General features: G+C 44.4%; 1 protein-coding gene across 4 annotated transcripts in view; it reads right to left on the reverse strand.

Moving 5' to 3' along the window:
- Window positions 1-24,524, reverse strand: part of LOC119969087 (cilia- and flagella-associated protein 47-like) — an 868,530-nt gene that overhangs the window by 474,474 nt on the left and 369,532 nt on the right. For all 4 annotated transcript variants that reach the window (XM_038802287.1, XM_038802288.1, XM_038802285.1 and 1 more), the window contains exons 38-41: window positions 23,011-23,123; window positions 15,413-15,563; window positions 10,150-10,238; window positions 1,724-1,837 (exon numbers count right to left, since the gene is read on the reverse strand). In XM_038802287.1, coding sequence (XP_038658215.1) covers window positions 1,724-1,837; window positions 10,150-10,238; window positions 15,413-15,563; window positions 23,011-23,123 — 467 coding nt within the window. The remainder of the gene's footprint in view (window positions 1-1,723; window positions 1,838-10,149; window positions 10,239-15,412; window positions 15,564-23,010; window positions 23,124-24,524) is intronic.

Raw genomic sequence — 24,524 nt, forward strand, 5'->3', positions numbered from 1 at the left:
TTCATCCAGAGGGGATGTTTAGCACACTGGGCTAAATCGCTGACCAAGCAGACCAAGGCAGGCCAGCAGCACGGTTCGATTCCCGTAACAGCCTCCCCGAACAGGCGCCGGAATGTGGCGACTAGGGGCTTTTCACAGTAACTTAATTGAAGCCTACTCGTGACAATAAGCGATTTTCATTTCATTTCATTTTCAGAATCTGAAGGAGTTCTAACAGGAGCCAAAAATCTGTTCTGTAACACAAGTATTATTCCATGCCATGCTTATTTTAAGCTGATTGAGAGCTCTTTGTATCTTTTCTTGTTGTTTAATGGGGAATTAACATGTAGTGCTTAAGGGGTAACTGTAAGCTGTTCTTTTGGTGTGAAGTTAGAGTTTAATATTGTATTCAGAATAATTTTCTGTTTGAAAATACCGAATCCCTTTTTTTCATGCAATCACCCCTGGAACAAATTATTCTTTCTGCACATCCGTAAAAATAAACTAAAATATTGGGGTTTTGGTCCAGTATTGTAGCCACTGGACTGGCCTGGCCTGGAATCACAATATCAGATAGCTTGTTTTGGGTATTGATTGAGGGGTAAATTGGCCATGACACGAGAGTAACTCTCCTGCATTTCTTCATAAAATGCCATGGGATCTTTGCATACACTTGAATGAGTGGACAGAACCCTGGTTTAACATCCCACCTAAGAATGGCATCTCTGACAGTGTAACATTTCATCAGTATTGCACTGAAATGTCAGTCTAGATTATGTGTACAGCTCTGTGGAGTGAGAATTGAACCCACAACCTTCTAATTCAGAGTTTTATGACTGACCACCGTTGACGTCTAAAATATGGAATGAGAGCGAGCACATCAACTCTATGACTCAATTTCCTCCCCATATTATGCACAATCTGATACACAATGTTGTCCACCAACTCAGTAACCTAAAAGAGGAGAACCACAATCGGCAAGTAAAGTTCTACAAAATCTCTCCTTGATCCCAAGGGCCAAATAAGGAATGTTAAATATGTTTGAATGAAAGGTCAACGTGGTCTAAAGAGGTCTGCTTCTCTCTCATCCGATGCTGCCTGACCTGCTGAGTATTTCCACCACTTTTGGTTTATATTTCTGAATTCCAGCATCCACAGTTCCAGAGTGTTAATCCACCTTCACAATTTGCATTTACAACTATGCATTCTCTCCATTTCCTGAGCATAGGCAAAATATTGCTCAAGGGCAATTAACAATGCGCAATAAATGGAGTGACATTCGCATCCCAAGAATAAATTATTTTTAGAAGTTGGAAATTCAGTAACCATTAAATAAGTGCACTTCCTCATGCTATGAGCAATACAGAACATAGCAGCGCTTTCACGATCCTCAGACTGTTGTGATACCTGATTTCAGCAGAACATTAGTGAAAATGCTACAAGTGGCCAAATTATCCCATCTTAAAGGAGGGAAAAAATGCCTGTTGGACTCAAACTCTTGATTGCTATTTAGTCATTCACACCAAACAAGAATGTTCATGTATTTTGAATGAAGACAGATTATAGTCGGAATTCCCTCTTTATATATTTCTTTATGGAACAATTATTTGAAACAATGATAAGTACAGAATTAAAATCAACCTTTAAATTACATTTCTAATTACATTGTCATCAATTGAAAAGAAACACTAATTGGACAAGCAAGTCAATTCATTTAGCAGTCTAATTTAGTTTTGAAACTTACCTGTACATGATATTGGTTTTATGACCTTGCATCTTCAAGTTATCAAGTAAGGCTGCAATGCATTTAAAATGCTCAGTCTCAAAAATATTCTTCTGGGCTTCCATTAAAATGACCCTGGAAAAGATGATATTGTTTAAGTAAATCATACACAACTATCTGCCTGAAAATTTGAAACAAAAGGTTACTGGAAGTGAAATCCCAGGGAGTCGCTGTCATTCATCAACAGTAACTTTTGCAGAGAAACTACAGGAACCTTCGTGCTGAGGCCATTCTTCCAGTATTCCCAAGGCTCTTCTGCTGAAGTTACAGTAGAAGCGGGAGAAAAATCCTCAAGAAATTTCTCCTCATCTCAATCCTAAATGGCCAACTCATTATTCCGAGACCCTGGCCACGTGTTCTACAGCCAGGGGAAACATTTTCTGAGCATCTACCCTGTCAAAGCTCTTACTAATTTTGCATGAGGAGAACCTCTCCTTGAAACACCAGGAAGCATAGCTAGCCTTCTCTATCTCTCCCTACCGGGAACTTACCAACCCAGAAAAAAGTACAATGAAATCTCCCACTCTAAGTCCAGTACTTGTTTAGGTAGGAGACCAAAACTGTACATCTTTCTTCAGGATGCCAGGTATCAAATCCAGGAGGCGCTGAATGAAAGGCCAAACTGGTTTACTTTAAACTGAAAATAATAATAATATAATCTTTATTGTCACAAGTAGGTTTAGATTAACACTGCAATGAAATTACTGTGAAAAGCTCCCAGTCACCAGATTCCGGCACCTGTTCGGGAACACAGAGGGAGAATTCAGAATGTCTAAATTACCTCACAGCACGTCTTTCGGGACTTGTGGGAGGAAACCGGAGCACCCGGAGGAAACCCACGCAGACACAGGGAGAACGTGCAGGCTCCACACAGACAAGCCGGGAATCGAACCTGGGATCCTGTAGCTGTGAAGCAACAGTGCTAACCACTGTGCTACTGTGCCGCTACAGTTCCAACCCAGGACTATCGAGAATTGTTGGTCTGGATCTGGGAGCTACATTTAAAAATCCCATTAATGAGCCCCAGTTGGGCAGGCCTCCACCCGCTCACCAAGGAACTCGTATTCTACGAAGCCCACGGGGAAATCAATCAGCGATCCCTGTGGTCCTCATGAGCGTGAGCACATCCCCCCCCCCCCCCCCCTCAAATCTAATCCATCCTTCTCACTCCTGTAGTGATGAGGCTCTTTTGTCGCTTGGCACGGTGGCTCATCTTCGGTGATGACCTCCAGTGGAGGATCACTCACCTCAGTCTCTATTTTGGGCTCCAAATCTCCATTGACGCGGGGATTGATTCTTGTGTCCCCCATCGGCTAAGTCCCCTTGCCGCAGGTAGTCAGAACAGGCATCAAGGACGTAGTTTCTGCTGAAATTGTCTCCACTGGAGTGAGTGCCTTGCTTCTCAGGTGGCAAAGGGGTTTGTTCACAGCCTTCCCTTGGAGTTTGGACCAGTCTTTTCCAGCACAATTCCTGGGAGACACCCCAAAGATCCGTACATAGATGGCATGACCTGTTCTGAATGTCCTTTTGGGCCGTCTGGTGTCGAAGTTCCTTTCTTGCGTCTCCTGCTTTGACTTCACCTTCCCCCAACCCCCCCCCCTCCCCAAGTTGATAAACAGCAGGCTGAGCCTGGTGCTCAACCGTCTTCCCATTCACCATACCTCTGGTGCGACACCAGTCGTCGTGTGCAACGTGACTCTGTAATCAAAGAGGAACCGTGCAAATTTTGATTCCAGGAAACCAGCAGGTTGTTTCTTCATTCCGGTTTTGAATATTAAACATGCACGTTCAGTCAGGCCATTAGATGCTGGATTGCGTTGAGCCATTCGGATGTGTTTCTAACCATTGAGTGGGCATTGACTATAACAAGGAACATCGATCTCAAGAACAGAACCAGTGAAGTCCACGTGCACCCATACCCATGGTCGTTCTGGCCATTCCCATGGGTGCAAAGGGGCCAAAAGTGGGAGATTCTGGTTCTCTTGGCACAGGGAGCACTGCTGCACCAGATTCTCAATGTCTGTATTGAGGCCAGGCCAACAGACATAACTCCTTGCTGGCATTTTCATCTTGGATACCCCAGGGTCCTTGCACAAATTCCATCAGATTTGGTTGCTGACCTGTTTGCGCGATGACTACTCAGACTTCCCACAGGATGGTACCATATTCTAGTCAGCTCTTATCATGTAGTAAGAAAGGGCTTCATGTCAACCGTGTGGTGTCCTTGGATTCTACTCTGATCATATGGTACAATATTGCCAGTATGGGGTCCTTCTGGGTCCACGCTTGAATTTGCATCATGGATATTGGCAACGTATCCAGGAAGTTCAAGGTCATGATCACTTCTCCCAATGTCGGCAGGCAGCGGGGGCAACCCAGGGCATCCATATTAGCAATGTGTGATTTCGAGCGATGCTTGAGAGAGAGTATTCATAGGCCGCTAACAATAATGCCCAACTTTGGATCCGAGCTGAGGTAATGGAAGGAATAGCTTTATTCTCTTTAAAAAGGCCCAGCATGGATTTAGGTTATGTTATGATTGTGAAATCTTGGTCATAGACATAGGGGTAGAATTTCTTCATCCCAAAAATAACAGCGAATGCTTACTTTTATATCAGAGAATAGCGGCTTTCCATGTCCACCAAGGTTCTGGATGCATATGTGCCATCGTCCCATCAATGGGAAGGACATTCCTTACTCCGTATGGAGAGGCATGACATGCTAATCCCTAGTCTCTCTTGGGGGTCGTACTGAGCCAGGATGTTTAACAATGGGAACTGTTGCTTTGCCGCTGTGAAGGCTTCATCCTGCTGCACCTGCCATGAGCACTTATGGTGTTGTTTTAGCAGCGGGGCAAATAAAATGGCCATGTTTGGGATAAATTTCCCATCGTAGTTTACAAGGCCGAGGAAAGATTTTAATTCTGTTGTATTTGGGGTGTTGGCCTTTTTTAAAAATCAACTCGGTAGCCTAGGTAGATCACTTCACCTGCCCGGAACACAATTTTTCTCGTTTGAGACGAAAACCTGCGCCAGAAAATTGTCTCAAAACCCCCTCCAGATTTGCGGGTGCTCTTTTTTCGTAGTTCCTGTGATTCGTACATCGTCTAAGTTCGGAGAATGTTCTCCATCACACATTAAACAATGGTGCATGCTGACCAGACTCTGAAGGGCAGTTGTGTATGTTTGTATAAACCCTTATGAGCGTTAACCATTACATATGGATGACTCGTCCAGTTCTAGCTGGAGGTTGTAGTCATATCATGGTTGTGTTGTAATTCACTGACTGGCCACTAGGAGCCTCACTAGTATATAAAGGAATGCAAAGTCAGTTGACCTGGAGACTGGCTGGAGGAAGTAAAATAGAGATTGCTGTTATTCATCTGTTGTCTTCTTCATAGTTTACCCCCAGTTAATGCTAATAAATTGTTTAGAACTTTAACTGCAAGTGTTCTTGTAATAAATCAGGCCATCCAACAAGAAAATTACAGAGGTATCCATGGCCCATATCTAGCTTGGTGAAGGTTTGACCCCCCCCCCCCCCAACCAGCTTGGCATATAGGTATGTTATGCATGGCATGGGGTACCAATTTAAACATGAGACTTTATTAACAGTTACTTTATAGTCCCCAGAAACGCTTATTGGGCTTGTGGATGGGGACTGCTGGTGCTACCCACTCTGCTAAATGCATTGGTCGTATTATCCCGAGGCTCTCTAACCGCTCAAGTTTGGTCTCTACTTTGTTAAGTAAAATGTATAGGACTGGCCGTGTCCAGAAACATTTGGGCAGGGCATCAGTGTTCAGATAAATCATTGACCTTGGTCCCTTTATTTTGCCATGGCCTTTTTGGAATTCCTTGGGATATTTGCCAATTACCTCGTATAGTCCATCGGTTCCTAGTTTAAAATTTGTAGCCAGCCCAGACGGATCCTCAGGACTCAGTCTGTGCCCAAGAGACTGGGTCCAGGGCCTCATACAACTATGAGCAGAAGCCTCTTGGCCATAGGTGACTGGGTCATAGTGCTCCCCATAATCTTCAAAGGTTCCTCTGTATGTGTGGCGAACCTGGCCCTAGTGTCTTGCAGGCAAGATGCCGAACCGTCGACGCCGGAAGAATTGTTTCATGACGATGGAAATAACAGCTCCTGTAATCACCTCCATTTCGCGTGAATGACCGTTGACCAAGAGTGTTATCATTATTGGGGCAACCTGAGGGGTGATGATGCAATTTAGCAGCATTGATTTGTCCTCTACGGGCTGACAGACTTGACTCATAGGCCTGAGGTGGCTCTGGTTTCTGGCATGACGGCACATGCACAGCTGATTCTGGCAGCCTTGCCTGGGTTGTGCCCTTTGTCCATACTTGCAACTGACTCTTATAGTCCTCCGGGGAGGCTTCCTGGTGTTACCCGGCTGTCTTTTGAGATGCTAGAATGTGCTGATTGAGTGTTGCGTTGGTGGTGGGTGAGGCACGTGGGAGCCTTCTCTGGGAATGCTGGCTTTTCTGTACATAGGTCCTCAGACTTAAGTACTGATCCTTAAGGTACCCTGTTTTTTACAGCCTGCATACATTTTTCTCCTCATCAATTTCTTGGTCCTTATTTGCTGAATTACAATTAATATTAAAAATTTGGTTTGCCTAGTTTATATAAAGATTAAAGTCCCAATGATTATTTTGTCATATTTGTTACTGGACCTATATTTTTCTTATCTACCAACTCTGCAACCATATTTCCCAACAATGATTTCCATCTTTTGCTGTTTCTTAGCTCCATCCAAAGTGAAACAACTTCTTGATTTTCTGAGTTAAGATCATTTCTCTCCGCCCTATTTATCCTGGTCTTTATTAATCCCATCTATTATGATAATAATAATCTTTATTGTCACAAGTAGGCTTACATTAACACTGCAATGACGTTACTGTGAAAAGCCCCTAGTCGCCACATTCCGGCACCTGTTCGGGTACACAGGGGAAGAATTCAGACTGTCCAATTCATCTAACAGCATGTATTTCGGGATTTGTGAGAGGAAACCCGAGCACCGGGAGGAATCCCACGCAGGCATGGGGAGAACGTGCAGTCTCCGCACAGACAGCGACCAAAGCCGGAAATCAAACCTGGGAACCTGGCGCTGTGAAGCAACAGTGCTAACCACTGTGCTACCGTGCTGCCCTAAATCAAATCTCCCCGTTGGGGAATTGACCCTAGTCTGTCGCGTGACAGGCAGGGATACTAATCACTTTACTTAAGAGGAACTGCGTATCAGGCTACTGTTCCTTTTTATTTTGGCTTTTACTTCCAAACGTCAAGTGTCCTGGAATATTTAGTTCCGAACCTTCGTAACTTTACAACCACATCTCTGTAATGGCTATTCAGACAAATATATCAATTTCTATTTGTACTATTAATTCATTTAATTTACTTTGAGTATTCAGATACAGTAACTCTGGGCAGAACCTTACCAGAATTTGACGCAGTGTCCATCTCAGACTGAAAACTGACGTGTAACTCTCCAGTTGCACGCATCAGCTTTTTCTCCAGATATTCAGACACTTTAAAGAAAAAAAAGAGTGGGAATGGTTTATGCCATCACTCTGGTAGAGCAGGTCCTGATAGAACCAGAAACAGACTTCACAGAGCTCATCACCGAGATATCAGGGGATCTCCCTTCCTTCCCCCCACCTCCCCAACAATCTATCCTGGTCCATCAACATCGGCGCTACAACCACAAAAGCACAACAGGAAACTAAGGAAATTTGGCATGTCTACATTGACTCTTTTTTTTTAGTAAATTTAGAATACATTTTTTTTTTCCAATTAAGGGGCAATTTAGCAGATAAAAAACAGCTTCTTCCCTGTTGTTACCAGACTTCTAGTGTCGCTCCTATGAATAAAACTGATCTCTCTATGCATCCTCTTTACTGTGGTAGCACTATACTCCGTCTGCTTCAACCAATGTCTATTTCTCTGTGTTTACATTGTTTATTTATCGTATGTCCCTTATCTTTCATGTATGGAACTATCTGCCTGGACTGCACGCAGAACAGTACTTTTCACTGTGTCGGTACACGTGACAATAAATCTAAATCAAATCCAATCATTGATGGCACTCCTGCGTCACCCTCCCCAGAGGTATCGCAGGAAATCCACCCCTCACTTCCACTCTTCCATCACACCTCTTTCCCCCACACCACACATAAATGAACCCTCCCCGGGGGCTCATATTAGGGGCTGCCCAGGCACAGGTTGGCAGTGCCCGGGCATATACCGCACCCCCGGGGATATACGCATCACTTCACCTCTGGAGGGATCCCTCAATGGATTCTCATTTGGCCAAATCTGTTGCAAACCTTGCGGACATGACATCACATTGGTGGGATCTGAATAGTTAGTGAAGGGGGGGGGATCCTGTTAATGATATTTAAATTAATTACTGTATTCAAATGAGATTCATGCCATGAACCTTGTGATGTCACGGAGAAGGGCAGTGAAAAATCGGGAAATGCAATAATTCCGGAGAGAACTGTTTCCCCGATTCTCTCCTGATTTTCCGCCCGCATCGCCGATCCTGCCTATGGCTAGCGTGGGTTCAAAACTGTCCCCTTTAGCTTTGACTTTTTAAAAATGTTCCCTGACTTGACCTTAAGTCGCAAATGCTCTATTACCTTTGCTAGTCTCCTTGTCCCATTCTGAACCACTCTGCTTCTGCTTGTTTTTACCCAAAATAGTTGCTCTGCTCTGAAGACTCAATATATTCTTTGCTGATTTTGAGTTTGCCCTTTCCTCAAATCGCCTACCAGCCCTTCTTTATTAGTTAACTGCCCTATCTTCTGTCTACTACCATAGTTAATCAATTAGCCAGGACAATGGCCCCAGTCTGATTTTAAGTGGAGCCCCTCCAAACGGAACAGCTCCTTCTTTCCCCGTTATTGGTGCCAATGGTCCAAGTGAAAACCTTGTCTCTCACACCACTTTTTAAGACACACATTTTACCTGCTACTCTGTATAACCCAATACCAACCCGCATCTGACCATTTAATGTTCTCCATTGTAATTTGGACCTTAACTCCGCAAGCTCAATTCTAACAGCATTTCAGTTCTCTCTATGTGTGTATCAGTTCTTACGTGGATCCTAACAACAAAATCGTTCCCATCCCACTCCCAAATTCATCTTGAGCCACAAAGAGATGTTTTTAAAGTTGGCATCAGGCAGGCAACATATCCTTTGGAACCTCTCATCAAAGCTACAGGAAACAGTATCTATACCATCGCATATCACTGCCACATATTTTTTCACTCCACTCATTTCAATGGCCTCCTGCGCCATTGGTCAGTTTCCCCATCCACCCTGCAGTCCTTGTTCTCATCCATATCTGCGTGGGTTTCCTCCAGGTGCTCCGGTTTCCTCCCACAGTCCAAAGATGTGCAGGTTAGGTGGATTGACCATGATAAATTGCCCCTTAGTGTCCAGGGATGCGTAGGTTATGTGTGGTTACGGGGTTTCAGGGATAGGATGGATGCCTGGTTAGGGTGCTCTTTCAGAGGGTCGGTCGGTGCAGACTCAATGGGTCGAGTGGCCTCCTGCACAGTGGGGATTCTTTGATCACAATGCTCTCGACATATTTCCCACTTGCTGCGGTTACGGCAGGCCATGCGTCCAGCCAACCTAACTTGATGTATTTGATTAGTTAATTCATTATATTTAACTGAACTTAACTGAATTGATTATTCTATTAATTAATTGGTTTATCTAGTTCAAGTTGCGAGCTTTGAAACACACATAATATCAATTATTGGAGGCAGTAAATAAATAAAATCTGCATCTCCATTCCCCCCTGCACAGAATTCCCACTGAAGCCAAATTCCCAATGTTGGCAAAATAATTTATTTGGCTTAAATGTTAGAATAGCAAGTTATCAGGGGTGAAATTCTCCCATCGGGAGACTAAGTGCCGATGCCAGAGTGAAAACCGGAATGTTTCACTCCGGCGTCGGAGGCCGCTCCTCGCCTCCTATTCTCCCCCTCCAGGGGGCTAGGAGTGGCGCGTGCCTTGGCGCCGTGTATATTACGCGGCGCGTAAATGACGTCACCCGCGCATGCGCAGGTTGGCCAGCGCCAACCCGCGCATGCACGGTTGCCATCCTCCTCGCGGGCGCCCCGCAAGACATGCAGGATACAAACGACGAGCGGCAATTCTCCAAGCGGCCTGTCGTGAAACGCGGCACGCCGTTTTGGGGGGGTTGAGAGGATCGCGTGCGGGTGCCAAGGCGGCGTGGCGGGAATCGCCCGGCACTCCCGCGATTCTCCCACCCGGCGTGGCGGTTGGAGAATTGCGCCCCTGATACCTCTTCCATTAATTATTTGCACATCCATGAATTCAGACATACCTGAAATCCCCCTTTCTATTTAAAGGGTTGGTTATGTTTAATTGCATTTTCTTCTGCTCATAGCATGGAGATTCACACTTAAAAGTAGTCTGAAAATTAGAAGGAAGAAAACACAATTCAAAGTGCAATGATTGACAAAATAAAAATGACATTGTACTCAACAAAATAAAGAAAAACTGTGCACAAAATTAAACTTTTGCTCAAATTTGTGCTTGGTGACGGAAGGAATGCATTTTTATTTAACATGTAATAATGGGCTGAATCTTCCATGGAGCAGTAATCACTGCTGGATTATCACTCTGCTCCTTTTCACTGACTTCAGTCTGGAAGTGCACATTTCTCGTCAGCACTTCCAACCTGCGCCTGCTGAAATATGTGCAGCACAGCAGTCCTTGGAGACTGTCAGTCTAGTGCAAGATCAGCAGGGGAAGTGTTCTTACGGCACTAATTGCCATCATCTTCTGTTAAATTTAAATATCCCAGATATAAGGTAATGTGGGAGGTGAGTTTGAGATGGGATAGTCGGGAAGTGGGGTATGTTTTGTTGTGTGGTAAGGTCGAGATTTGCTTTTGGGGATTGTCCAAAGTATGCTGCTCAAGTCTATATTTTCTTCAAGCTTTTACTCTTTAGTTACAACATTTATTTACACGCTTGTACCTCTGCACAAGGTTGGAACTTCTCTTCCTTCCAGATCTCTTGTACTTCTGGTCATGTGATCGGACATCATTACTACATCAGCATCATGTCTGCTTCTCATGTCAATCCTTTACTCTACATGTTGTCCAAGTCTTTATCTGCACTATATTTACATCCTCCTACATCTCCCCACCTTTAAACATCTCTGACTTCACAAGATTAAGCTCCAAGGTGCCTTGACCAATCTTGCTGATCCCATTCTTATCTCATTTTGAGGTTGAGGACATTCAATACTTTCCCTTCTGACAGTGTGAGTGTTCACTTGTTGTGCTTGTACTAAGGTTTTCTTCTACTTTATCAGGATGTGAGTGGTAAACTCAATTTTCAGTTGATTTTTGCTCAATGGATATCAAAGTGCTGCTGTTTCTCCTTATAAACCCTGATCGGTCGAAATCTTGGTTGTGGAGTTTTTTTCAACGTTTGTGCCTTCCTTCTAATGGTCTTGGATTCACACTCTGACCCTGAGCTTCAGGACTGATAGCTCACGTGCTCTATGCCTGTGATTAAAGTTCTGATCCTGATTGCTTCTCTGTTCTTCCTCACATTGTTTTACCCTCTTGTGGTCATTTTTGGTGATAATAGGATTAACTTTTTGTGTTTGAGATGGAAGCAGCATTCTCAATTGGTAACTCTGATGGTGAGAATCTACTCTGTAGTGATTAGGTTCGATAGTTCAGAAGAGCTAGATTAAAGTCTTTCTTTTGCTTCAACAAATTTTTGATGGTTTGTATCCCTCTCAGCCTCCCATTCGCCTGACAATAGCGAGGTAAACAGGTTACATGAACAAAGCCATATTTATTTGTGAAATTCTGGAACAGGTCATTGGCAATTTGTGGCCCACTGTTGAACACTATGACTTCCGAGATGACGTATGTTGCAGAAATTATCATGAGAGTTGGATGACTGCTTCAGCTGTGATGCCATGCAATCTGTTTACTTCAAGCCATCATGAGTAGTAATCAATATCAATAAGAAAGGTTTGCTCCCCAAATTCAAATAGGTCTATTTCCAGGCACTCCATAGCCATGGCGGAAATGTAGGAAGCAATAATAGTTCTTTTTCATCTTGGCTATTTACAGCAAAAGTAACACAAATAATTTATTGTACAAGCGAATAATGCCTGGCCACCAGAGTGATTGCTGTTCGCTCGCACAATATTTTACTATTTTGTGGTGATTTTGACGATGGCTTTGAACAAAATCAAGCTGAAGAGCTCTTGGTATGACTATTCACTGATTGAAGTTTAATAAGTCGTCAATGATGGTGGGGTCCTTGTGCTGCCATAGCATCAGATTAGTGGGGGTACAGTCTGGCCATCCTTCCAAACGATATTTTCAGACTGGGAGACTAAAGTCAGGGATTTTTGGAGTCGGGGGGGAAGATGCATGGGGCAGTCGGGGAGTGAGTGTAGTCAGGGGGCCCAGTGGGTGTTTGGGAAACAGGAAACAGCACCAAAGTTACCCAGGAATTGAAACTGAATTCAATTCTTCTAACTATTACTCAGCTGAGGGAGTCAGAACTATCCAAAGTCTCCAAGTTTAAAATTGGGGCTTTGGAAGGTTCCAGACAATTGGATGCTGAAACTTCCCAGGCAATTCCCAAATGGTCCTTGGTGTGAACTTCCAAGAGGTTTTCTCAGCACATAGAAGAACATAGAACAGTACAGCACAGAACAGGCCCTTCGGCCCTCGATGTTGTGCCGAGCAATGATCACCCTACTCAAACCCACATATCCACCCTATACCCGTAACCCAAGAACCCCCCCCCTTAACCTTACTTTTTTTAGGACACTACGGGCAATTTTAGCATGGCCAATCCACCTAACCCGCACATCTTTGGACTGGTTATACCGGGATACCTCCAGGGAGTACACCCCGAAGGACAGAAGATTTGGGTCGATGTTAGTCCTTGGCACTGAGAACAAGATAGCCATCAAAATCTGAAAAGTACATGCAATAATATTTTTGCAGTGAAAGTAACAATTTTAAACTTTTGCATTTTCAAAAATCATAATGATACTTTTCCTGCGTATGATCATAGAGCAAAAAGCAGCAGTGACCATGGACATTTTCAAACAAAGTTCAATATTTAACAGTAGTAGATACCATGGAAAAGGTCACCCAGTTACCAGTAAGAAAATAAACCCTTCTCTATCCTTGACTGTCAATGTCAAACAAATGCTGAGCAGGTCAATCCATGGTAAGTGACTATCAATTAGATTACGATAATGTACAACAAAGGAATCACTCAGTTGGAAAAGCAATGTTATTGGAAAAAAAGGACCTATAAATAGACACGTTGACACAAGGCCATGGCAGGATTCTACGGCCTCGTTGCACTCTCGGTTGAGCGAAGCGAGGTTGGTGAAGAGTGGGAGAGGCTGAAAATGACAACTGCGCCAGGTGCTAAACAGTTTATGATGCAACTGACCCGCTCCCATAGGCGAAATCAGGATCTTGCCTTAACGTGGCAAGAAACCAATTATCACCACTTGAGCCCTATTTCCATATAATTACCAGGAGCGACCGCATATCCAACGGTGTCTGTGATTCAGCAGCTAGCCAGCAAGTCGCCATGCTGGCGTCGATTAGTACTCCTTTTGCAAAACGTGCACCTGACGGAAGGCCCTCTGCGGGAAGTCGAGGAAGGAAGCCATCTTTGCTCACAGACAAAGAGCCCGGGTCTGGGCTTGCCACCCCAGTGCTTGGTGGGCGGTGGGGGACCCTTGGCTGGGGGTGGGGCACCTTTTGTCGGGTTGGACCACCATCGGAGAGTGGGGGAGGCCATAGGGGACGTAACTGGGGAGCAACGACTACCCTACAAAATACCCATAACCCCTATCAGCTGCCAAGGTCTCTGGCCGTGCGGCTGAAGGATATTGCTAATAGGGAATTGTCAAATATGGTTGTGTGAGCACTTCACACAACCCAAGTGGACTCCTGTGGGTGGGTGGGCCATGTAGCCTGTGGGAGTCATTGCCTAACATCCCAATTAGAAGCTTGATGCATGGACACTGTGCCTCAACACTGTGGGAGGCAACACCACACACCCAACAGCCAACATCCGAACACCCAGGGGATGGGACACAGCTCAGGGACATGTCCATGGCCAGAGAGTGGGTGAGTGCCACGGGGAGGAAGGACTGCATGGAGAGAAGGGCGAAGGTTGGCAGGCATTGCAGAATAAAGTGACAGAGGCATCATACTGGTTGTGCTCAAAGGTATTTATTGTGTGTAACAATTCCCCACTCTCCAAATGGTGCTGCCCCCCTCCTCCCCCACCATCCCCTCACACCCTACCTACACCCCCACACCATCCCCCCTATCCCGGTCAGGGGAGCTGATGGCCACAGTCACCACTCCATGGGGCGGGTCCAGGTTAGCACCCAGCGTCCCTTCCTCTCAGTCGGTGCCCATAGGGCCCTGGGGTTCGCCTTGGGATGGAGGGACAGCTGGTTCGAGCCCCGGCTGCCCCTGCGTCATCTGGCTCTCCCCATGGTCTGCACCTTCGTGTCAATGCCCTTGGTGATGCTCCTCAGTGACTGGGATATGCTCTGCAGCACCTTGGCCATTTCCATCTGAGAGTTGGACATGTCCTTCAGAACCTCATGAAGGTCAGTGAGATGGACATTCTGCCAGGGCTCTCAGCCATGGCCGTCACTGCACGACACCTTGGACACCTTCACTAATGGTGCTGACGTTGTGCACCGGGCACTCCACTGCAGTTGCAACTGTAGCAGTTTTGACCTCGGTGCCACGCATTGCCAGCGACATCCCCTGCGCCCATCATCTCTGGAACTCCTCCAATCAGCTATAGACCTGCTGGAGTGTCGCTGATATCTCCCTCTGAATGTCATGGCAGCACCCTAACATCTCCATCAGCTCCGGGATTACCTCTTCCACAGGCTCAGCGTCAGGCTGGGAGCCGGCTGGGTCCTGGGATCCAGCAGCCCTCCGACTTCTGGCTCGCCTGGGGGTTCCTGCCTCCCCACCAGAATTGCATCAGCAGCTGTAGGATGCTCACCACATTGTGCCTCAGAAGCCTGGTGCGTTGCTATCTATTCACTCGTGCTATCCGGTGTAGATAGTTGAATCTTTTCAAACACTAGAGGCCAATCCTCCTGGTCTTACTCCTGGCGCTCACAGCTGCCGTCACCTCGTCCCAGGCAGCACTGGCTGCCCTGTGGTTGACCCTCCAGGACCCTCGGGGGAACAGTGCATCCCTTCTGGCCTCCACTGCATCTAGGAGCCTGGCCAGATGGGTATTCCCAAATCTTGGGGCCAGTCTTCTGGGCACCATTGTTGCGATTTGACTGGGGTTGGCTGAGCAAGAACTGTTTAAGTGCTGCTCGATCTTGTTAGCAGGGGACTGGCAAGCGCAGTGCAGTTGAATCGGCTGGCAAGCCTTCATTTGTGGTGAGAAGCCAGTGGGACCTCATTAAGTGGACCAATTAACGTTGAATACGTTACCAGCCTTGTTGGGCCGAGCACTGGGAAGCTCACAGCAATTACCACCCGCTACCACACTTTCCGGAGGATCCCGCCCCATATGTTAGTATTCACTTACAGTAGGAGTAATGCTGTGGATTTGTGAAATTAGTAAAAATGTAGCTGTGGTGGCCGCTATTCCTTTCCTCAATCTTGATACAAAAACCAGCAAAGCTTCTTCAGCGTTCAAGAACCGACTTCTGAATTCCACAATTATATCAACATGACTCCTGTTTGAAACAAATGTTGACAGTTCAGTTCGATAAGCAAACCTCAATCAAACGTATCAACATAAATGACATAAAATTGCAGACATTACATTTAGAAATGTCCCACATGTTCCTAGTGTTGGGTGTAATGTTTCATACCACTAGTACATACTCAGAACTCAACTCCAATACATCTTTGTCTACATAAACACTGAATCCCAATCTCAATTCGAATTTAGCATGTTCACAACTGTACTCATGTTTTAGGAATATACTCTTTCAAAGTGCTTGTGAATTCAATTTTGCAATATTGCAACCAACATTTGTGCACACAAAACATTGCAATAATTGAAATTGAAAGGGTCAGGCATATCTGCTATTCTTCTAATTGAATTTAAAGTCAATTTCACTTATAAAGCCAGAGAAGTTCTTTTCTTTGAAACGTATATAAGGAATTTCAATGCTTTTTAATACAAGGTGATATGTTTTAACAACTAATTTTTATTGGTTTGTTTTACTCCCCATTTTCCCTTCATTTACCTTTAGGCTTTTGCCCATGTTACTACAATACTGACTGATCAATTTAATATCAGCTACCTATTTTTAAAATTTAGTGGTTATTTTTACAGCTGGACTCCATTCCTCCTACCAATCCTCCCCATTTATCTGGACTAAGAGTTGGCACCGGTACAAGCTGGCTTGCTTGCATAAATAGCTGTGTTGTTTTAGTCTCCATATCATCAAATACAAACCAATCCTTAAACTGAAATATCTCTGTTTCCCACTCCCAAGAAAATCAAATTATACAGTTCAGTTAAAATGATAAATTATCCATCCGAGAAGATTTATATAATTTGAAGCAATCAACCATCAATGTAATTTGCCACCATTCGTCAGACAAATTCTATACCAACTAATAAGAATTCTATGTCTGCCAGACTCAACTTGACAGTTCATTCATAGCAATATTGAGCTTCAGTTCAAAACCAATTTAATTATATTCATCAACTCAGTTGAACAATAGTGTGAACTATTCCACTGTCAGAGAAACAGCCTCTTTAAATTACATTAAAATGTTTAAATTATTACTTAGTTGCTTGCCGCCTTCTCGAATATATCCATAGATATGTGCCATTTTCACATACACACATATTCTACACAAAAATATAGAACAAATTAACAAGCTGGGCAGGGGCAAAAAACTAAAATCAGGCACAGCGTCTCACGTTATGCCTGTGTTATAGGTGCCATCACATTACTAAAGGCACCTTACCAGGTTTTGTTGGTGCACACCTAAAACAAGCAGATGGAAAACTGATTGACAAACAGGAAGCAAAAATTTGGAATAAATGGGTCTTTTCCGATTAGCAGGCAGTGACTAGTGGGGTACCGCAGGGATCTGTGCTAGGAGCCCAACTGTTTGCATTATATATTAATTATTTGAACAAGGGTACTAAATGTATTATCTCCAAATTTTAAGATGATACAAAGTTGGGTGGGAGGGTGAACTGTGAGGAGGATGCAGAAATAATTCAGCAGGATTTGGACAGGCTGAGTGAGTGGGCATATGCATAGCAGTATAATGTGGTTAAATGTGAGGTTATCCATTTTGATAGCAAAAATCGGAAGGCAGATTATTATTTGATTGGATGTAAAATAAGCTCACAGGTACAGCAGACAGTAAAGAAGGCAAATGGTATGTTGGCCTTCACAGCAAGAGGATTTGAGTACAGGAATAGGGATGTTGTACTATCAATTGTATGAGGCATTGGTGAGACTACACCTAGAGTGTTGTGTGCAGTTTTGGTTTCCTTATAGGAGGAAGGATGTTCTTACTATGGAAGGAGTGCAGCGAAGGTTTACCAGGCTGATTCCTGGAATGGCGGGACTGTCATATGAGGAGAGACTAAACCAGTTAGGATTATATTCATTGGAGTTTAGAGGACTCAGAGGAGATCTCATTGAAACTTTTAAAATTCGAACAAGATTAGACAGGGTAGATTCAGAAAGAATGTTCTCGACGGTGGGGGAGTCCAGAACTAGGGGTCATAGTTTGAGGATAAGGGGTAAACCTTTTCGGACTGAGGTGAGGATACATTTCTTCACCCAGAGATTGATAAATCTGTGAAATTCACTGCCACAAAAGGTAGTTGAGGTGAAAACATGTGTAATTTCAAGAAGGAATAAGGTATAGCTCTTGGGGCTAAAGGGGCCAAGGGATATGGGGGAAGGCAGGATTAGGATATTCAACTTGATGATCGGCCGTGATTATAATGAACGGTGGAGCAGGCTGGAAGGGCTGAATGGCCTCCCCCGCTTCTATTTTCTATGTATGTTTAGCCTTTTACAGAAGTAAATGAAGGGACCTGAGCTTTTAAGCTCATTTGTAGAAATTAGTTTGGGTTGAAGAGAGCAAGTGTAGGGCTCATTTGTCTCAAGACTATTCATGGCCACCACAGTGTAAATAGCTACGGTGACATCAAAAAATACCAGTATTCCTTTGGAACCAGGCAGAGCAGCACAGTCCCCCAGACTCCAGAAGTCCTAATGATTCTCCATGCTGCACGCCCCCCCCCCCCCACAACGGTTCCCGAACACTGATGAAAAGCTGCATAGGGAGGAAGAGGGGAAGAAGACTCTCAGCAGGAAGTATTATCCACCCAGGGTCTTAAGAGAGCATCTCTCTTACTTCAATCAGCAGTATGTTCATCACCCATTTTGTGGTGCAGTCCTCACTGAAATCTATCATCTCTTGTAAGCAGGCCTGTAGCATCAGAGCAGGAAAAGGATGGCACTGCTAGTAACTGTGATAGTGACCATGGCCAGAAACATCTTTGCGTTGGAACCCTTCAAGGTTGGAATAGGGTACATGTTTAACGTCTCCCAGTTTGCAATTCATTAGGGAGGTGGCTTGTAGCACTTTATACCAGGAAAAAGGATTACATTGTGTTTTCTCTGAAAATAGAGAATCAGTGGTGTGCTTTACCAGGATAGTGGGTTTCCTCATGGAGGAGGTTGCCATTAACTGCACACAAATAGCTTTATGGATGCCGTATCGAAATGCTAAGCTGAGGGGCAGGCACGGCGCGCAGTGGTTGGCACTGCTGTCTCACAGCACCGAGATCTCAGCTTCCATCCCGGCTCTGCGTCACTGTCCATGTTGCGTTTGCACATTCTCCCCGTGTTTGAGTGGGTATCACCCCCACAACCCAAAACATGTGCAGGATAGGTGGATTGGCCACGTTAAATTGCTCCTTAATTGGAAAAAATTAGTTGGGTACTCTAAATTTATTTAAAAAAAAGAAATGCTAAGCCGTACTGTAGCCACCGAAGTCGACCACTTCCTGACATAAAATGGAACATTGAGTTGCATGCAGGGAAAATTGGACAATGTCAGAGAGGTAAGCAGGTTGCAGAACCTCTCTGTGGATTCTGTCTGTGAAGAAACTAGACAGTATAGAAACTAACAAGCTGCGCATATTAATTGAGCCATTCCCGGGCACAATGGACACAATTAAGAATAACAAAGGCCAAGCTAGATTCTTCGGCGCCAGCAGGAGTCCCGGACAATAAGATGCAAACAGCCCCAAGAACCGCCCAGTGATCGAGGAACAGCCCCGTTATTGGGGAAATTCAAATCAATCGATTGGGAAGAGACCCAATCGATTGCAAGTTTATAGAGGGTCCACCCAGATGGGCGCGAAACCCAAAACAGTATAAGACAGAGACCCCGACCCCAGCTCTCTCTCTTAGCCGGCCCTCCCAGCAGAACACCTTTGCAGCAGCTCTCCAGGAACTTGAATGTGAGAAGGAGAGGCCTGGCCAATTGCTACACCGACAAGTAAGTGTCATACAACGCCTGCTACGAGAATAGGCACTCCTGACCCCTTTAGTCCACACCAACTGGAAGCCTGCGGATCCAGGACAGAGCAAGAGGCCATTGTTCCCTGATCCGGCAGTTCCCTTATTCCAGATAAGTATTGGCCTAGTAGTGGTAGGAATAGTTTAGTCTTAGTATTATATGCATGAGAAGTAAATAACTGTGTAATAATAAACATGTCTTGTTTGAACTTACTAACTGGTGTATTGAGTCATTGGTCTGAACTTGAACCTGAACCTCGAGGCGGTATCATAAAGATACCTGGCAACTTTAGAGCTTAGGAATAAAACAGAGCCAGTTGAGTGTAAAGCACACTCACCCAGAACGAGCAACAGTACCCAGATGGGTTCAACTCCCTCAACCTGCAGTTGGCGTGCAACCATGATGTTAAAGACAGCACAAATTGAAATTAATCACAAAAGAATGGAGGCGGTTGGAAGAAAATCCATTGCATGAAAGTTATATTAGGACTGGCAATATCCTACCAGAAGCAATGCTGAAACTAGAATCCATAAACAAATACAAAGATAATTTAAAAAGGAAATTGCTAACTTGATTTTCCACTTGATTGCATTATTTTTTCTGCACCATGTCCCTGGTATTAACGTAACCAGAACATAAGATTGCAGGATTTTAAGAAAACTGTCTTCCGCGAACTCACATTATGTTAGGAGCAGGCGCAGCTCAAAATAACTGAGTAACGCCCCAGAGTGAACAAATCACCACTAGGAACTCCACTCATTGTATTCATTTTAAGACCTTCCGGAGACTCCACAAACCAAGCTGGAACTGTTTTTTATTCATTCATGGGATATGGTTGTCACAGGTAAGGCCAACATGTATTGCCCATCCTAATTGCCCCTGGGAAGGTGGTGGTGAGCCATCTTGAACTGTTGCAAGCCATGTGATGTCGGGAGGGAAGGAGCTGTTAGGTAGGGAGTTCCAGGATTTTGATCCATTGACATTGAAGAAACGGCAAAATATTCCCAAGTCAGGATGGTGTGTAACTTGTCATAGAATTCTTACCGTGCCGAAGGAGGCCATTCGGCCCATCAAGTCTGCACGATGTTCTGAAAGAGAATCCCACCCAGGCTCATTCCCGATTCTAAGGAATTTTGGAGAATTGTAGCCAGTACATCCACAATCTCTTAAACTATCTATTTTAAGAACTATCTTCCAGGGTCTGGAAGAGGGCAATGCCTGAGTGGGAGGGGTCTCGCGGGTCGGAGAATCGCCGGGGGGGGCGGCGTGAATCCCGCTCCCGCCATCTCCCAAAGTCTCCGGCACCAGAGATTCGGCAGGGACAGGAATCATGCCGCGCCTGTCGGCGGGCCCCCCCCCCGGCGATTCTCGGGCCCGCGAGGGGCCAAAGTCCCGCTGCTGTCATGCCGGTCCCGCCGGCGGGATTCAAAAATCCTCCCTTACCGATGGGACTGACGGCACAGGCGGGCTCCGGGGTCCTGGGGGGGGGGGCGTGCGGGGCGATCAGGCCCCGGGCGGTACCCCCACGGTGGCCTGGCCCGCGATCGGGGCCCACCGATCGGCGGGAGGGCCTGTGCCATGGGGGCACTCTTTTCCTTCCGTGTTGGCCATAGCCTTCACGATGGCGGACGCGGAGGTGACCTACTCCCCTGCGCATGCACGGGGATGACGTCAGCAGCCGCTGGCGCTCCAGCGCATGCGCGGACTTCCGCTGGTCGGCGAAGTCCCTTCGGCCCCGGCTGCCGTGGCGCCAAAGGCCTTTCCTGCCGGCCGGTGGGGCGCCAACCATTCCGCCGCGGGCCTAGCCCCTCAAGGTTAGGGCTTGGCCCCTAAAGCTGCGGAGCAATCCGCACCTTTGAGGCGGCCTGATGCCGGAGTGGTTCACGCCACTCCATCCCACCGGGACCCCCAGCCCCGCAGGGTAGGGGAGAATCCCGGCCCCTGAGTGAGCTATGGATGGGTCTTTCTTGCCTACTTTTTGTTTTTCAAAGGAATGTATTTTTATTGAAGGTTTTGAGTTGTTTCTTTAAAAGTTTCCAACTGTTCATTTATCTCCACATTTTTAAATCTCATTATCCAATTAACCGTACCCAGTTCTCCCATCACATCTTTGTAATTGGCTTTTGTAAATTTAAGTTTCTTCTTTTTCAAATTTAACACAAATTCAGTGGTATAATGATCACTATTCTCAAAGGATCTTGTTATAACCTGCCTGCTTACCATTGGCTGGGGACTAATGACAATCCCACAATCCTGTGGGAGAATGAGCTTCCCCAATGAGGGGGGCGGAGAAATCATTAGCAGACTCCCTGCATAAATAGAGCTGGCCAGTTTGGAACCAGGGAGAGAGGAATTTGGCAGCAAGAGAAGTTGCTGCTGCTGTTGTATATATATGTTAATTTGTAAATAAATGTTATTTCTTTGTATCCTGAAAACTCGTGCTGGATTCTTCGTGGCCCTCACAAAAGATCTTTTACAATATTATTACTAATTAACCCTGCTTTATTATGTATACTAGATCTAAGACAGTTTTAGGCCTGGTCAGTTCCACACTCCATCACCCTACAAAACTGTCACAAAAACATTTTAATTCTTATTTTTTCTTAATTTAAGCAAGAGTCTTTCAGTTCCAAACAGCTCACACTTCTTCCACTCCCTGTTCAAACTGACACCATTCAGCCTTTTCCCACATTAAAACAGGTATTATTTAATACTGCCTCTGACATATTTAAGCTGACATGTTGCTGCTTATGTTAAAGTTAGCAGCCATCTTCTAGCATTATGACAGTATCGCCATTACAAAAGTACTTAATTGACATTAAAACATTAAGGGAAGTCCTGCAGTTATGAAAAATGCTATATAAATGTAAGTCTATATTTTGCTGAATACTATAGGTGGATATTTTACGCTCAGTAGGTCACACAAACAGGTTCTAAGTCTTGCATAATTGAATATTAAGTGTTCATTGATAACATTACTATGTACATATATATATATATATTGAATATAGCCCAAGCGATGACCTAACTTCATGTTTGCTTCTACACAGGTCTCTGTCCAGTCCACAGCAGGCCATGTCTCATTACATCGCACTCGGTGGTCCCACATTAATCCTTGCTATGCCAGATACCCTTATATGACTGTGGGAACTCCTGTTCCTGCGGCTGCGTTTGATTAAGAGTGATTCTGTAGGAGAACGCTGTGTTGGTGAGGAGCTTGCAAATTATAGTGTTCCTACATGTCCACTGATCTTGTTCTTCTGTGTGGTTGAGGTTGCTGATTAGCAAGGTTCTGTCGAAGGACACTTGACAAGTTGCTGCAATGCATTTTGTAGAGGCTACATACTGCAGCCACAGTGTGCCTGTGGTGGAGGGAGTGCACATTTAGGATGGTGGATGGGGTGCCAGTGACGTGGGCTATTTTGTCCACATAGATTGATTGTGCCAATTCATGGAATTCAGCAAGATACAAATACACCCGAGTAGAAGCTGCGGATAAAATACTTTTCAAAATAGATGCAATTTGGGCCCCAAAAATTATTTCCTCTATGTTTCTACGGTCAAGAACTAAAACAAGCAAAACAATATATTAGGACTTTAATGTACCTTTCTGGGATGATCACTTCATTGCCATTGGCCAAAGTGAAATCAGTTGCCTCTTTCCCTACGATTGTTGCAAAATACACAATGCGTTTCATGAAGGGATTTTGTAATCGAATCTGCATCAAAATAATAAAAGCCTTATTTTTGATAGAGCAGCACCTAACGCTCATTTAAACGAAATGGTTAATATTAATGTTTGCATAGAACATTCAACTAACACAGCTTATCACATGTTCTCTTTTCAGTGGAGAATGGAATTAAATTGCAGGCTCGTCCAGAGCTGACTGAAAAACAATGGGGTGAATGACAGCTTGTGATTTTTCAAAATTCTATTCCATAAAACAGTAAAATATGTTACATTGAAAATGCAAGTTTAAAAATTATGAGGTTATAAACAAAATGAAATAAAATTCTTGTATAATTGTCTTAATTGTCCAACAAGTGAAAGGATTGAAAAGCAATGAATTGTCTAGAGAGTGGGAGGTCACCATTCCCATTGATCAGAATAGTAATAAGATGTCTTGCTCAAAACTCCCTGTAGGAAACAGATAATTTGAACCACTTTAATATTTTAAAGACTGACACAAATGCGAGAGCTCAGGGATCAAAGAAGGAAAGTGAATAGATATTTAAATGTCATTACTTTTCACTGAGAGTGTTACACATGTGAAATGGAATGCCCTCCAAGGTACTGGATACAAATTTATGAAATTATTTAAGGGTAAATCGCACTGATACTTGAGAGAACAGATTATTAAGAGGCATCAATATTTTCATTGATAGTCCAGATAGACTGGATAGTCTTTTCTGGTTTTTGATGTTTCAATTTTGTGTTTCAGTAGGTAGAAAACAAATTGGGATACAATTGGACTGTTCCAGTCTGCCAGTGCAAACTGGAGGCAAGGGACAATCCATACACCAGAATAGGTAGGCTCAGGGTACTCTTGATTCTTTACTTTACTTTTCTGGGAAATAAAAACTATTAAACCTTCTCAAGCTTTGTTCTTACAACTACCGACTCTTTAAACCCCATGTTGGATCATCTCTGGATTCACTTATCCTGAGAGATTTCATCATGTGAAATTTGTCATTTGATCATGTTGTGGTACTGCTCATGATGTTTAATCCATGACATGCAATCATATAATATTTGTCCATTGTGTATCATATCATATAATATATCATGGTATTGTTTGCAAATGTCACTGCATTTACATTTGTTGAATGTTTGAATTACATCTCCCTATTTGTTTTGTAGTGAGATTGTCTAAATCAAATAAAGAAAACAAAGTAATAGAAAGAGAAATAGAAGGATAAGTAAAGTTTAAAAAACTTCTCTGATGTTTGCATAACCGGATGGTTGGCCTCTGAGCAGGGGCACTGCCTGGGTGCCAGGCCGGCAGTGCCAAGGTGTCCAGGTGCATTCTGCCCATGCTGGGTATCGAAGAGTTGTTCCTGGTGCGTATAGTGCCGGAAATGTCCACGCTATTGAACGGGACTCTTATTTTTTGGGGCCT

Source organism: Scyliorhinus canicula, chromosome 7 (genome assembly GCF_902713615.1).
Source record: "Scyliorhinus canicula chromosome 7, sScyCan1.1, whole genome shotgun sequence".
Classification (NCBI taxonomy): Eukaryota; Metazoa; Chordata; class Chondrichthyes; order Carcharhiniformes; family Scyliorhinidae; genus Scyliorhinus; species Scyliorhinus canicula.